General features: G+C 37.2%; 1 protein-coding gene across 12 annotated transcripts in view; it reads right to left on the bottom strand.

Annotated features, from left to right (window-relative positions):
* Positions 1-2,834: 2,834 nt before the first annotated feature.
* The window catches only part of FUT8 (fucosyltransferase 8), a 301,575-nt gene continuing 289,428 nt past the window's right edge, over positions 2,835-14,981 (bottom strand). For all 12 annotated transcript variants that reach the window (XM_077909653.1, XM_077909648.1, XM_077909645.1 and 9 more), the window contains 2 exons: positions 13,435-13,585; positions 2,835-3,838 (listed from right to left, as the gene is read on the bottom strand). In XM_077909653.1, the coding sequence (XP_077765779.1) occupies positions 3,521-3,838; positions 13,435-13,585 (469 nt within the window). In that variant the 3' untranslated portion in view covers positions 2,835-3,520. The remainder of the gene's footprint in view (positions 3,839-13,434; positions 13,586-14,981) is intronic.

The following is a 14,981-nucleotide window of genomic DNA, read 5'->3' as shown; positions in this document are numbered from 1 at the left end:
AAAAGCTCAGAGAAGGTAGCAACTAGCCTGTTCCTCACTTGGAACACCACAAAACTCTGGATTATGCCCTTTCACAGCAGGCAGAAAGTGCCAGCTCAGTACTAACTCACTTTAATGGTAGGACCAGGAGAGCCTTGGCAAGACCTTTTATAGCCCCTTAGTTATTAATACACAGGACTTTGGTGCCTACATCCAATTAGCCCAGCCTAGTAATCTGATTCTAGGTAAGGCTCCTTCAGATATGGGTCTTATAACAAGGAAGAAGACCCAAAACTTCCCAGTCTAGCACTGCTCAGTCAATTCAAAACCATGCAGTTTTTAAGTACCATGTCCTCATGGAGAAGTACACCAATGGTGAAGAAATGTCAGCCCTCCCCACAAGGCAGTGTGTAAATGAAGAATCAACACCATGTACATGATTGGCAAAAAAGTGGCTCAGAAAAGCTTTTCAGGAAGATGTGGTCAGCAGTAGTCGTAAGCCCTGCATAGCTGCAGGTTTAATAATTTGATTAGTTCTTCATCTTCCTTCCTGCTTGAAGCTACTGGCTGCTTAGCTATTAAGGCTAGAGTCTAAATAGGCTGTCATAGGACTATGTTCCTTCCTCCCACACCTTGCTTTTTTATTTTAAGTCTGCCTCAGAGTTTCACTTCTGGTATGGTGGAGTTTAAGCACGTACTGAATAGATCTTCCAATGAAGAACAACTATAAACTTGACAAAATACAGAAAAACCACCAGAAGGCATGGGAGAATGAACAAAAAGAGGTGGTAAACTCTGGAGACAGGGTGAAATTAGAAGGAAATGGTGGGGCATCTGCATGGCTGAGTCAGTTGGGCATCTGCCTTTGGGTCAGGTCATGATCCCAGCTCTGCATTGGGCTCCATATTCCTGCTTAGTAAGGAATCTGGTTCTCCCTCTGTCTCTGTCCCTCCCCCCTGCTTGTGCTCTCTCGCGTGCTCACTGTCTTTCTCTCAAATATTTTTTTTTTTTTTTTAAAGAAGAAGGAAATGGCACAAGGTGAGTTCCCATTTTTATGGCTTTTAGGCTGACTGAAAATTGAAGAGTCAGAGGAAACCACAGAATCAGAGCAGCCACAGCTGCTAGAAAGTGAGGGGGGAATCTCAGAATAAAAGAACCAAACAAAAGAGAAACTCAAATTCTGTGCATAAACTCTATGCAAATCTCTGGTGGACCCCTGGAGCCGCAAACATGTAGGGCAGACTCAATCTAAAGATAAAAGAACTGAACTGAGATTTGAACTGCTGCCCAAAACACAATTTACAGTTTGAGTTCAATGAAGTTAAATGCCTAATACAAACCAAAAATCAGCACTCTGTTCAGAGGAATATAACAGAATCCACAACATAAACATTTACAACATTCAGTTGTAAACAATCTAAAATTACTCAGTATTTGAAGAACCTGGAAAATAGGGCTCTTTCTCTAGAGAAAAGACAAACAATGGAGACCAACTTTGAGATGATTCAGATGTTGGATTTAGCAGAAAATAATTTTAAAGTAGTTATAGCTATGTTCTATAAAGTTAAATGTTTGTAATGAATAAAAACAGGAAATCGCAGCAGAGACATTATCAGCAGAGAAATACATTATCACTAGTAACCCATGGTTACTAATGTTCTGATGACCAGTGAGATGGGAATTAGAAAACAGCTCATATTCAGGGGTGCCTGGCTGGCTCAGTTAGTAGAGCCTGTGACCCTTAATCTCAGGGTCATGAGTTTAAGCCCCATGTTGGGCATGGAGCCCACTTAAAAAAAAAAAAAGAAAAAAAAAAGAAAAAAAAGAAAAAGAACTCACATTCAAAAGTACCTCTGCTCACTGGGAGATTTTTATTTCAAATGACTTTATTTGTACTAAAACTAAATTGTAAATTGCTGGCTGACACTAGGTAATTAGTTTTTGTTCTTTGGGAGACTTGACCAGAGAGGTAGAAAGAATTCAGGGAAGATTGGTGGGGAGATTTTACGTACAGGTATTTTCATTTAGTGAGGATGTGAAAGATAAAGCTTTTCTGTTTGGCATTCCTGGTATTCAACACCAGGCCTGCCACTGGTTCTTATTGGATCAAATTCTTCTTTCAGAAGCTAGAACACATGCTATGAAATATTCTTGCCATGCATCTAAAGGATCAGGTCACTGAAAATAGGAAGTGTTTCTACAAGGAGAAAAGTGATGTTTAGAGAGAAAAAGCATAGAGAGTATCAAAGTCTTATCTTCTGAATTGATTCTCTCATAGAATTACTAAAAGTAGTATTTGGAAGAGATAAACCCAAGTCCATCTTGGGTCTCACAGTGGTTCCACTCTCCTTTGTTTAGCAAATTCTACATACTGTGAGATATGTACTTAAGAAACAGAGCCAGCTTCTCAACCCCCAAATTTCTTGGTATGCTCAAAACTAGGACATGATAGGAAAGGGCACATATTGGTTCCTGGATAAAACAGGGCTCAACTCACAAAAAGTGACAGTAGCCACAATAAGAAAGGTTGCCAACAAGCCTGAAATTGTTTGTTTTGGAAATGGAGGTGACAGTTCCTCTGGGACAACAGTGTGATTATTTAATTCAATTAAAAAATAAGCAATGCCAAAATAAGAAAATAAAAGTGTGCAAAGAGTATTCTTAGCAATTTTGTAATGCGTATCAACTAAATTCAGTTTTCAGTGTTACAATGGACTAATCTTCTACCTAAGCAATCAGAAATAGAAAAAAAAATTAAGCAGAAAAACTAGAAAACTCCTCTTTTTATCATAGTTTTTCTATAAAGCTGACCACAACATCATCCAATGATGGAAAATTCCAAAAACTTTACAAAATTCCTTTTTAAAATTTATTTTTTGTTATCAAAGAGAATGTCCAGAAACATTGAGTACTAAAGATCTGTTCATGGCATTGTTTTACAAAAGTTCCTAATGGAGTGTGAATATTTTATTTTTTGATGTATCTTTCACTTATTAATGATGAAGTGGATGAACTGATGTAATTACTTAAAAAAAAAAATCCAGACAAAAACATCCATTCTCATTCTGAATCTGTTGATTGGAGTGAATTCAGTGGTTACAATAGCACCACTGGCTAAGAATCAACCTCCCCACAGTAGGGAGCTATTTGTGTCTTCTCATTAGGTCACGTAGGTCTCTCAGATATAGGCACCATGTTTGAAGTCTCACACAAAATGTCTGTGTCACTTAAATTACACAATGTGGCAGTGTTTGTTTCATGGGGACATAATCTTGAAAGAAGGGGCAAAGTAGAAAACAACCTGTTTGTATGTTATATGTGAGTACATTATTGGACTGTGCATGAGTTTAAGGGCATTGTAGCCCTTAAAGAGTTAAAGGGTAATTCCAAAGAGTGAAGCATCTGTTATTTCCAGCTGCACCTGGTGCTTGAAGTTGTCTACTCATTTCACCATGTGTTGTAAAGTCAGGGCCTTCTTCATCTACTGTTTGGCTCAAATGGTTTGAACTGAGTTTAGCTGTCCTTCTTTTCCATTGAAACTTTATTTCTCAGCCTCAGGATATGTGGGGTACTTGACCGTTTCTATCTTCTCTCGGACTTTGTAGGAGGGATATAGGCCCGTCCTTCCCAGTTTCCTGTTGACACCTTTAGAATAGCCATCCCAATGATTTCCAGCCACACCAATGATATCTCCAGGTTCCATGGGGATTTCATCTGCAGTTCGAGGTTGGTGAGGATAAATAGCAATCTGGTTGTGGGCATTTTGGCCCCCAAAATAGTAGATGTCATCCAAAGAATGGAAGTTTGCAGAAGCATCAGGATGAAGTGTTTGCATGATTTCGTAAGCAACTCGACAGACCTTGGGAAAGAATGAAAAAAAAAATGTGTTAGTATACATAAAATCTCCTGCATAGCAACCTGAAGGCCCTTGGCCAAACAGACTAGGACCAGACCAGGACTAGGACTGACAAGTTGAGAAGAGGTAGATTCTAGTCACAGGTTTTCAGTTGATTTGCTCTCAATTACAATACAAATCATTCTTCATCTTTGTGCTTGTATCTTCTTTTTTTTAAGCATAATAGATTACTATAAGTTCTCTGGGAGTAAAAAACATATCTAATGCAAGTACTTTAAGAATATGAATCAGTTAATTTTAATGAACATTTAATAAGAGTCACACAGTATACCTCGTGTTGGGTACTGGTGACAAAAAAATGAGTAAGACCCAGTTTGTGTCTTTAAAGAATTTAAGGTTGAGCATGAAGATCATAAATACTTTATACAAATGTTGCTGCTCCTTTCTCCTCATTCAGTCTCAATCAATCCCATATTCTTTTCTGCTAGGTTGGATTTGATCTCAGAACTCTTTTCAATAGAAATTCAGGTAATTTTTGACAATCAACTAGCCTTGGTAAGTGAGCTAAAATATATCATTTCTGTTCTAAAGAGTTTTAAGAGCACTAAGTAGATATTAACATTCTAGAACTGAATAAGATGGACTAGCCTTTGCTGAAGATGCATCTACCTGATGCATTTAAAGCTACTTAAAAGATTCCTCTGTCCAGGGGCACCTGGGTGGCTCAGTGGTTGAGCGTCTGCCTTTGGCTCAAGTCGTGGTCCTAGGGTCGTAGGATCAAGTCCCACATCAGGCTCCTCACAGGGAACTTGCTTCTTCTTCCTCTGCCTATGTCTCTGCCTCTGTGTGTTTCTCATGAATAAATAAGGTCTTTTAAAAAAAAAAAAGATTCCTCTGTTCAAAGAATACCTACATGCCCACTGGATGGCTGCTAAAATACCACAATCTGAGCTTTGTACATTGAGATGCTTGGTGATAAAGTTAAACTATTACTATTTTCATGAGGGTATAACATTAATTGCTTAATTTTAAGCAATTAATAAATATATTCTTTATAAATGGGGTTCATGAGCTTTTTCTAAGAATAGGTGAAGACAGAAGAGAGAATACTGTCACTTTGCTTAAAAAAATTCTTCCACTATGGGCAGCCTGGGTAGCTCAGCGGTTTAGCGCCTGCCTTTGGCCTAGGGCATGATCCTGGAGACCCGGGATCAAGGCCCATGTCAGGCTCCCTGTATGGAGCCTGCTTCTCCCTCTGCCTGTGTCTCTGCCTCTCTCTCTGTGTCTTTCATGAATGGGTGAATAAAATCTTAAAAAAAAAAAAAAAAAAGAAAGAAAATTCTTCCATTATAAAAATAAAATTCTTCCATTATAATTCAATGTGAACTGTGAACAGAGAACTCAAGTCAAATTTTCCCAAATCTCCAGTAGTGGTTGTCTCAGTTAATGAAGCTTTGTCTCTATGCCAATACTTTTGCATTTATTTAAAATGAAACTACTAATAGTAATTGTTAACCTGCTCAGTGGAGCAACTTAGGATTACTCAGCAGTCTTTTAAAACTCTGATATTTATGAGATCAAATCTAAATGAAGATGCTCATTCTTAACTATTATGAGCAAATGAAATCTGATTAGGTTAAGCCTCACTTTAACTTCTTAAAAAATCTGAATTTCAGGAACTGCAGGGGTGCTTTTCAAATGCTATACATACTTTGCAGATGAGACTTTAAAAATATTTTAAATTTTGCAAATATGGACTAAAATACAAGGAGAGCAAGTCATCTGCCCAAATTCTAGTGCTAGAATTTCAACATCATAAAATCAAGGCAGTGACTTTGCTTGCAAGTTTGCTACTCTATCAACAGACTAATTTCACACTGGAGATGCGAGAATGTCATGGTACAGTTGAGATCACTGATAGAATACTGAGACTATAACAAAATGAGGGTCGAAAAGATTTGGAATGGGAACTCCAAAGTCAGCTGAAGGTCCACAGGGGGGCAAGCAAAATCAAGTGGAGACTCTACAAAGGAAGAAACTAAGTAAAACAAAGCAGCTTCAAAAATAGCAAAGTATAGAGGCTAGCATTTTCTGAGTTTTTGCTGTCATTGTTTTAGGTATTATTTATTTAATATCTCTATTAATTTACTTAATACTCAAGTAGCCCCATAAAATTCTATTTCCTATTCCTATTTTCTATTTCACAGAGGTCAAAGGTCAGTTAAAATTTTGCCCAAGGTTGTAATTATTATTAAGTGGTAGATTCTGGTTTTGAACCTGGGCAGTTTGTGAATCTTGTTAACTCCTAAGTATATTTCTCTTGCAGAGCCTGGTCTCCATTATTTGGATTTTTTTTTTTATTTTTTAAAGATTTTATTTATTTATTCATGAGAGACACAGAGAGAGAGGCAGAGACACAGGTAGAGGGAGAAGCAGGGACACAGAGAGAGAAGCAGGCTCCATGCAGGAAGCCCAATATGGGGACTCGATCCTGGGACTCCAGATCACGCCTGGAGCCAAAGGCAGATGTCTGCTCAACTGCTGAGTCACCCAGGTGTCCCTCCATATTTGGATTGTAACACCAGAAAGATAAAACATAAGGCCAAGGCAAGCCTTGGGCAAACTAGACAGTTTTGTTTTTTCAGGGCCCTTTAACCCACTCTTCAATTATTTCTAGCCAGGAATGCAGGAGCTTGCATTGCCCTTGACATGACCATATTGTGGCAATGAGCCCTGACATATTTCCTCCTCTCTACTATTAAGTGTCTTACCCTCAAAAAACATTGCCTTCAGTCCCACACCCTTAGGGACTGCTTTCTTTTGTAGGATAATTCTAATAATCAGTTTATAGTTTGGTATCCATAGTTGTTGAAGTGTTAGTGGGTTAATAACATAAGTATTTTCTTAAGCCAAAGAAAAACAAAGGGTAGAAATTTCAAAGACTGAGGTGGGCCAATATGAGGCCCTAAATTCTTCTCATTATAATGATAACAGTATGAGGTGGTTGCTGTTATTATCCATATTTTATAACTGAAGAAACAAGCCCCAGAAAGATTAATTAAAAAAAAAGTTGGGGGGGAATGAGCTAGTAAATGGTAGAATTCTTTCTGGCTCTCTACCACACTAAAATGTCTTAGGATAAGAACCTAATACTGTGCCTGTCACATAGTAGGTGCTCAGAAAGTACCCGTTGAATGAATACTGCTTCATGCATAATATCAGCCTAGCAGTGGAGATGCAGGTCCATGAGTGATATTTAATCCCTAAGATCCACATATAACATTCTTAGTAGTACCATGGAGCAATTTACTGCAAAGGGCTATAAAGATAACTATAGTATTAATGTTTGCATTTAACTACCCTAGGCTTTCTCTTTGGGCTTTACCAATTCAAACTGTGTGGCAGGTAAATGAAGGCTTTCAGCTAATATCAATACTCAGTTTTTTTTTTCTTTTAAGATTTTATTTATTTATTCATGATAGAGAGAGGGAGAGAGAGAGAGAGAGGGGTGGGGGGAGACACAGGCAGAGGGAGAAGCAGGCTCCATGCCAGGAGCTTGACGCAGGACTCAATCCCGGGACTCCAGGATCGCGCCCTGGGCCAAAGGCAGGCGCCAAACCGCTGAGCCACCCAGGGATGCCCAATACTCAGTTTTTGATGATGGACAAATCTCATGACTGAGAGAGGCAAACCCTTTGGTTGAAAGCTGTGGTTGACTATATGTAGTAAGTTTTATTTCATTTATTGCATGTCAGTATATCATTTAGAACACCACTAAGCACACAGGATGGGTTAGAGCAAAAATGTTGCTTAAGGATAAAAACACGATGCAACTGTATTTTTTAAAAAAAAGCTTAAAAGGAGAGGATGGTCCATGAACCTGAATTTTATCCCTGAGGAGCAACCAGCTGAGTTTACATGAGCCTCCAAAGCCTTCTCAGAGCAGATGGGATCTTGTTTTGTTTTGTTTTTTGTTTTTTTTGTCAAAATAGATGGGGCCAGGAGGATCTCCTAGTGTGAAAAGTTGGAAGTAGGTTCTTGTCTCCTTGGGTGATGGTGAGAGATGTATACACTTTTCCTGTAAACTACTTTGTTCTGCTATTCAGCAGGAGAATAGTATCCACTATTGTTTCGTGGGCCTTCCCTCAATGGAAATTCCTATCCAAAGTCATTTGTCTAGAATAAAATGAATGTAGTATATGGTTTTTCCCTTCGGGCTTTCCAAAATCTGATTCAGAGTGTAATGATGCCAGGTATGTTGTGTGTGGATTTGGAACTAGACAACAAAGAGTGCCACTAGGATGTTGTATTAAGTGTGAAAAAGTGTCACAAGGGAAAAAAAGTAGTTTTGTGATTTCAATGGTTAAAACTACGGAACAATGTTGATAGCTGCTTTAAAAATGCTGATAATCCAAAGCTTTTAAAGTGAGCATCTACAACAATTTATGTAAATCAGATTCCAGGATAATAAAAGCTGATTCCATAACTTGATAATATTAAAAAAAAACCTTTCTGATATTTTGCCCATCTACAACTAAGTATAATTGAATAATTGCTGTTATTTCACCACCTATAATTTCTGTGTTTCTTATTTAAGACGGTTTTATTAAATAGGAAACTAAATGACAAAGTAGATGCTTTGGATATAGGCAACTTCTAGTAACATAGAGCAAGATTAAATACTTGGTAGAATAGTTTGGAATGTGACTGCATAGCTTTCAAAACCTACTTGATGTTTTCGGAAAATGTTTATATTGCCTCTAATTTTCAGATTAAATCCTGAGGATTGTTCTCTTCGATTTATGAGGCTTTTAGGACAAACTTGGCTTTGAGAAACAGCTCTGATGAAGGGATTCAGAAAACTAAGAGCAACAATAGTAACAATATTAAAGTTTTATTATTGGCTTAAAAAAACCTTTTCACTTAAGGGGAGAGAATTCCCAGATCTCAGTTATGGATATAAAACCAAGAAAAATCAGAAGTCCTGAGATTGAGGGGGATGGATCCAAAACGTTATGAGGAATCCTGATTAAGGTGCCATGATATTTGTGTCTGCATTTTCTCAAATGTCAATTAAGTCTTGCATTTTTCCTTCTGGCATGGCATTTCATTCTTCCAGTATTGCCTATAATAGCTCATAGTCAACAGATAAACTCTTTCTCACTATTGTCTTACAGTGTAATAGTTCTCAAAGGATAGGACACAGGATACAAAACTGCAGGGTTGTCAAAGCATTATGAAGAAGATACTAAACTCTTTGTCACTTTCTAATAATATCTTTGAATATGATATTATCATCAAGGAAAGTTTGAGAGCTACTTGTCCATGTTTTATTCTGGGCTGAGATTTGGTTCTCAATGTTTTATTTTTTTGTCCCCCTTCTGGATGTAACACTTAGTCTTCTTCTATTTCCCAACATGCCTATGGCATATATAGGAACATCTGCAGATTAATTTCCCTAAAAGTCAACAAATACACAATTTTACTTGCATTTGCTAAAGCAAATACTGTTACTCATCATTTACCCTTTGGGAATGAAGAGCTTTTGTTTCTGAAAATTTGTATTATATGGTGCTGTTCTCTTTCAATAAACTAAATAAAATAAAAGTGAGGAGATATATTGGCACAGAGAAATTAAAATGCCTAATGCTACTGGCTACTCTTCTTTCTTGTTTAAAAAAAGATTTATTTATTTTAGAGAGAGGGAGAGAATGAGAGAGAGAGAGTGTGAGCCAAGGGAGGGACAAAGGGAGCGGGAGAGGATCCCAAGCAGACTCTGAGTGTGGAGCCCAACATGGGGCTTGATCTGATGATTGTGAGATCATGACCTGAGCAGAAATGAAGACTCAGATGCTTAACTGACAGAGCCACCCATGCACTCTCCAGCTTCTCTCTCTCTCCTTTTTAAAAAAATATCTTATTTATTTATTCATGAAAGACAGAGACAGAAACATAGGCAGAAAGAGAAGCAGGTTCCCTGTGGGGAGCCTGATGCAGAACTTGATCCAGGACCCTGGGATCATGCCTTGTGCTGAAGGCAGACGCTCAACCACTGAGCCACTGAGGCCTCCCTGGCTTCTCTTCTTAATGAAGAATTGTTATACCTGTTCAATATACATAATTATTCAGTAGAACCTAAGCATTACCCATGACCACAAGCAGGAGTAACAGAGTCCTTGAATAATAGCATGTTTCATGTTCCTCCTAAAACATGAGAGTGTATGGTCTGAAATAGGGCCATGTGAAAAAAGGTTGCTACAGTAACTACTGTAGAATCTCTGTAACACACAAAGGTATTCCTATACTTTTCCCTTTATAAATAACAATAGCAGCTAACATTATATTTAATATATTGTTAAGTACTATTTTCAGTAGTTTACATATAATTTTTAATCATCATAGTAACTGTATGTAGTAGGTGCTACTACTGTTTTACAGGCAGGGAAGAAATGGTCAGTGATAAGCTAATTTGTTCAAATGCCACCCAGATACTAAGTGGTCAAAGTTAGATTTATTTATTTTTAAGATTTTATTTATTTATTCATGAGACACACACAGAGAGAGGCAGACATAGGCAGAGGGAGAAGTACAGGGAGAAGCAGGCTCCTTAAAGGGAGCCATATATGGAACTCGATCCCGGGACCCTGGGATCATGTCCTAAGCTGAAGGCAGATGCTCAACCACAGAGCCACCGAGGCATCCCCAAAGTTAGATTTAAACCCATTCTGATTCTAGAGTCCATGTTACTTCATTCTAGTTCTCTGCGTAGGAGTCAGTGGCTTGGCATTTTGATGTTATCAGTAACTTTTTCTCAAACTCCACTGGTGATGATGATGAGACATTTTTAGGGAAATTTCAAACAATTCCAAATTTGGGTTTATGGCAAGAGAACCTCTACAATCAAGCAACCAATTTCATTCATAGTGCAAAAATACTGAACTGTACTAAACCCATATTTTTTCTAAAAATATTTGCAAAAAATGCTGGAGTATGAGCAAACCCAGAGATTTATCAGTGAATGTGGAATTATTTCAAAATTTCAAATGCTACAGCTGATAGTCATCAAGAAAGGTATGTGATAATGACAGTGATCACATTTAGCAAACTGCCATTCAATATATAAATATAAGGTATTTTTACTGTTAAACTTTTATTCTGAACTCTCACATAAAATTTTTTGAGGTATTCAAGTCTACTTTGGGATACAAGATATTAGTTTGAGTTTTGCTTTGTTCAAATGAACAAAAGTTATTTTGGATGAACTTTGACTTATCAAGAGTTTTTAGGAATAATATAATATATAAGCATAAATCTCATTCCTTTGGAGATAAAACATCCTCTCAGCACCACTCTTTCTTCATATGAATGAATTCTCTGACCCTGAGGTATGGAAAACATGCTGAGGTTGATATTATGCACAAAATAGAACAAAGTAGTATGAACAATATGCCCCTCAAGCTTGTACAGATTTCTACTACCATAAAGTAACAGAATTCCTGATTTCTGGATCAAAATTAGAGTCATGAGGTTATAAGAATCAGAAATTCTATAGCACATCCTTGAAAAGAAAAAATAAAAAAGGATTTTCTTTCTAGAATAAACCTAATGGTATTATTAAGGAGGGCTGGAAGAAGGAAAGCAAAATAGAGAACATCCCTGTAAGTCTCAGTGTCTGCCTACATGTAAGGCTGCTAAATGTTTAGACATGTATATATTTATTTAACTTTCAAGCTTTATGACTACAGCAGCGATTCTCAACAAAGGCGATTTTGTCCTCCCCACTGCTGTGGGATATTTGGCAATATCTGAAGACATTTTCAGTTGTCACAACTTGAGGTGGGGTGCTACTGGCCAGGGGAGCTGCTGAGTACCCTACAATGCACAGGACAGCATCTCACAACAAAGTACCTGCCTATAATTCTAAAAATGCCTAGGCTGAGAAACCCTGGACTACAGGAATAGACTTTAGACAGGCCTAACATCTAGACCTACAAAGAAGGTGGCATATCTAGGAAATTAAGTCTTGCAATTAATGAATGACTCTGATTCATTCATTCAAACAATAAGCATTCAAAAATTTGTGGAGGTTGTTACTAGTCATTTGTACCTGTTGATCAGGTGGGCATATAGCCAGATTCTCAGTTAAGAGAGAAAAAGTTGCGATTCCTCCCATCTACCCACTATGAGAATAGAAAAGGGAGCTTCTCAAAGAAAGGATCCTTATCCCAGTTAGGAAGAAAACATCAGCAGTGGATCCCTTCATGGGAACTTGGAAGGCCAAGGAAATTTTCTGTTCTGACTAGGACTGTTGCTATGTGACTTCTGTTCTGGGTAGGAAGTTCTCATTCTATATTGAAGAAACTCATAGCCTTTGCTGGGGTAGGTATCTTTATAATAATCATATCACCATCCCATTGTGACAATGTACATTGTCACAAAATAAAAAAAGTTCATTTCTTTATATTCTCTGAAGTATATTCTCATGAAAATGGTGCAGCCTTCCTTTTCACATTTCCTTTTCTCTACTTCTTCTAGGCATTTAGGAAAAAATTTATCTTACATGATCTATATTTCTTGGTAATTACTCTCCAGTTACTTCACGTGAGTATTTTGCTCACTAGATTCTGGGCCAGGGTAAGATCTGTATCTTCAATCTCCCTGGAAATCCTCTCTGCACCTAATATAATTCTGAGCACAAATAGTCATTTAACAGATTGTTGAATGAACTAACCAATAATATGCACATAAATGAGGTCAGAATAAAACCAACAATAAATATTTCTATGCTGATATTCCATTGTGTATACAAGGCTGATTGGACCACTCATAGAAACAAATACACCAAGCCCATAATATACAATTATCTGCAACAATTAAACTCAAAGAATGATTGTAATATGGTATTGCTTAAATTTAATGTATAGTTTTTTGCTTGGTAGAAATGTAATAGGACTTGAAAAAGAATTACATTTATACTTTATTTTCTATAAAGTAATCAATGAGACACAATGCTCACCATTTAAGCCTCTCAGCATCAGTGCATCAATGTGTAGGAGTGGACGGATTCTGGTTGCATAGTGATGGCAAAATCAGGAAATATTTTTTTTTAAAGATTTTATTTATTTATTTTTAAAGGAGAGAGAGGGAGAGCCAGCAGGGGGAGGGGCAAAGGAAGAGGAGAGAGAATTCTGCGTAGACCTTGCACTGAGCCCTACACGGGGCTCGATCTCATGACCCTGAGATCATGACCTGAGCTGAAACCAAGAGTCAGAAGCTTAACTGACTAAGCCACCCAGGTACCCCTGCAAATTCATAAAGTATTAATAAGTAAGCTTTTTTACTTGCTATTTGGTTAAATGCTGTGAACAATTGCTTGTAAGCAACTATACTTGAATACCTAACTTTTTGGGAGGAGGTATGGAATCTTCCTATTCTTTCACAAAAGAGATCATTCCCAAATATTAGGAAAATTGCACCTGAACATTAAACACAGACACAGATACAGATATATATATACACACACACCCCCTAAGAACTTCCTGAGCTCAACATGACCAAAAAAAATATTGGCTATTTAAACATGCCCTACTATCGCTTACCTGGGATGAAAAAGTACACACTAGGAAGTCTGCCTGGGAGAGAAAGTGTATATCCAGGATCACACCCCGAAGTGAATTTTCTGTGTATCGATTGTGTAGTCCAGCTGACCAAGAGATAGAGTTATCACTAATAAATTCATAAGTGGGGTACCTATAAAAAAAAGAAATAAATTTGTACATAGTCACTGAAATCACAATATTCTATCAGGAGTTAGTATCTTACCACCGGGAAGCAGACCTGCTCCTTTGACCAAAGTTCTTTTTAATAGTAAGCAGAGCTTTAACTGTGGTATTTAATAGATTCGATGAAGCATCTTTGAATCTGTCAGTGGAGTAGAAACCATTCTGGAATGTCCTAAATATTACATGTTATTGGCATGTCACATAATATGCACAATACATGCATCAAAATGTCCCTTCTCAATTCATAGGAGTTGAAGGTTCCTTATTTTTTTTGTAACGAGTGACAAAGAGGTTTTTTAAACTGCTTTCCCATTTGGTCACTAAACTTTTCCCTTAGAATAGAAATATCATGGTTAAATTTCATTTACATTTTTAACCTAGAATTTGAGATAATTCAGACTGGTTTCCCCTAAACCCCATCCTCAAAACACTGTCTTAGCCAACAGCAGTAATGGAAAATCAGTCTAGGGCAGCCTGGGTGGCTCAGCGGTTTCGTACCGCCTTCAGCCCAGGGTGTGATCCTGGAGACCGGGGATTGAGTCCCATGTCAGGCTCCCTGCATGGAGCCTGCTTCTCCCTCTGCCTGTGTCTCTGCCTCTCTCTCTCTGTCTCTCATGAATAAATAAAAATCTTAAAAAAAAAAAAAAGAAAATCAGTCTAATAAATTTATGAAAGCAAATTCTTTACAGATGTCCACCAAGTAATATTTCAATAGTCTTGAGATAGGATATGTGTTTAAAAGTATTAAAACAAGATATCTTTAAAAAGTCCACCATATGTTCAAATGATTCTACTGTGAATTAAGAGGTTTAATTATACTCTAGTATACAGTGAATAAATTTTCTTAGTGCATGAGGTAAATCTTTAGAGTTGAGTTGAAAACTTAGAGAATTATACAAAAATTGGATAATAATTGTACCTGTTTTACATAATTCTGTAGGAATTAAATACATAAGCAAAGTAAAGTGGTTAGGAGAGCATCTGACATGTAGTAAATGCTCATTACGTATTAGCTGTGATTGTTAAACATTCTTTTGCAGATGTCCACCTGGTTTTATTCCTTACTTCCTTTAGATCTCTGCTGTAATAAAGTCTTATTAGTGAGGACTTCAGAAATTTCTATCTTTTTTACTTACTTAATTTCATGACTTTTATTATCATCTGACATAATATATATTTTGACTATTATTTACTGCCTGTATCCATTCCCCACCTCCATCATCCCTAGCTGGAATGTAAGCTATATAAAGAGGCATTTCATCTGCTTTGTTCCCTGTATTATTCTCAGTAACTAGAAAAGAATTGGGAATATAACAGAGAATCTATTAACATCTGGTGAGAGGGTAAAAGTGCCTATCTGTAAA

The sequence above is a fragment of the Canis aureus genome, chromosome 9 (assembly GCF_053574225.1).
Source record: "Canis aureus isolate CA01 chromosome 9, VMU_Caureus_v.1.0, whole genome shotgun sequence".
Taxonomy (NCBI): domain Eukaryota; kingdom Metazoa; phylum Chordata; class Mammalia; order Carnivora; family Canidae; genus Canis; species Canis aureus.
Note: the sequence above shows the minus strand (reverse complement) of the source record. Positions and strands in the feature narration are given on the sequence as shown.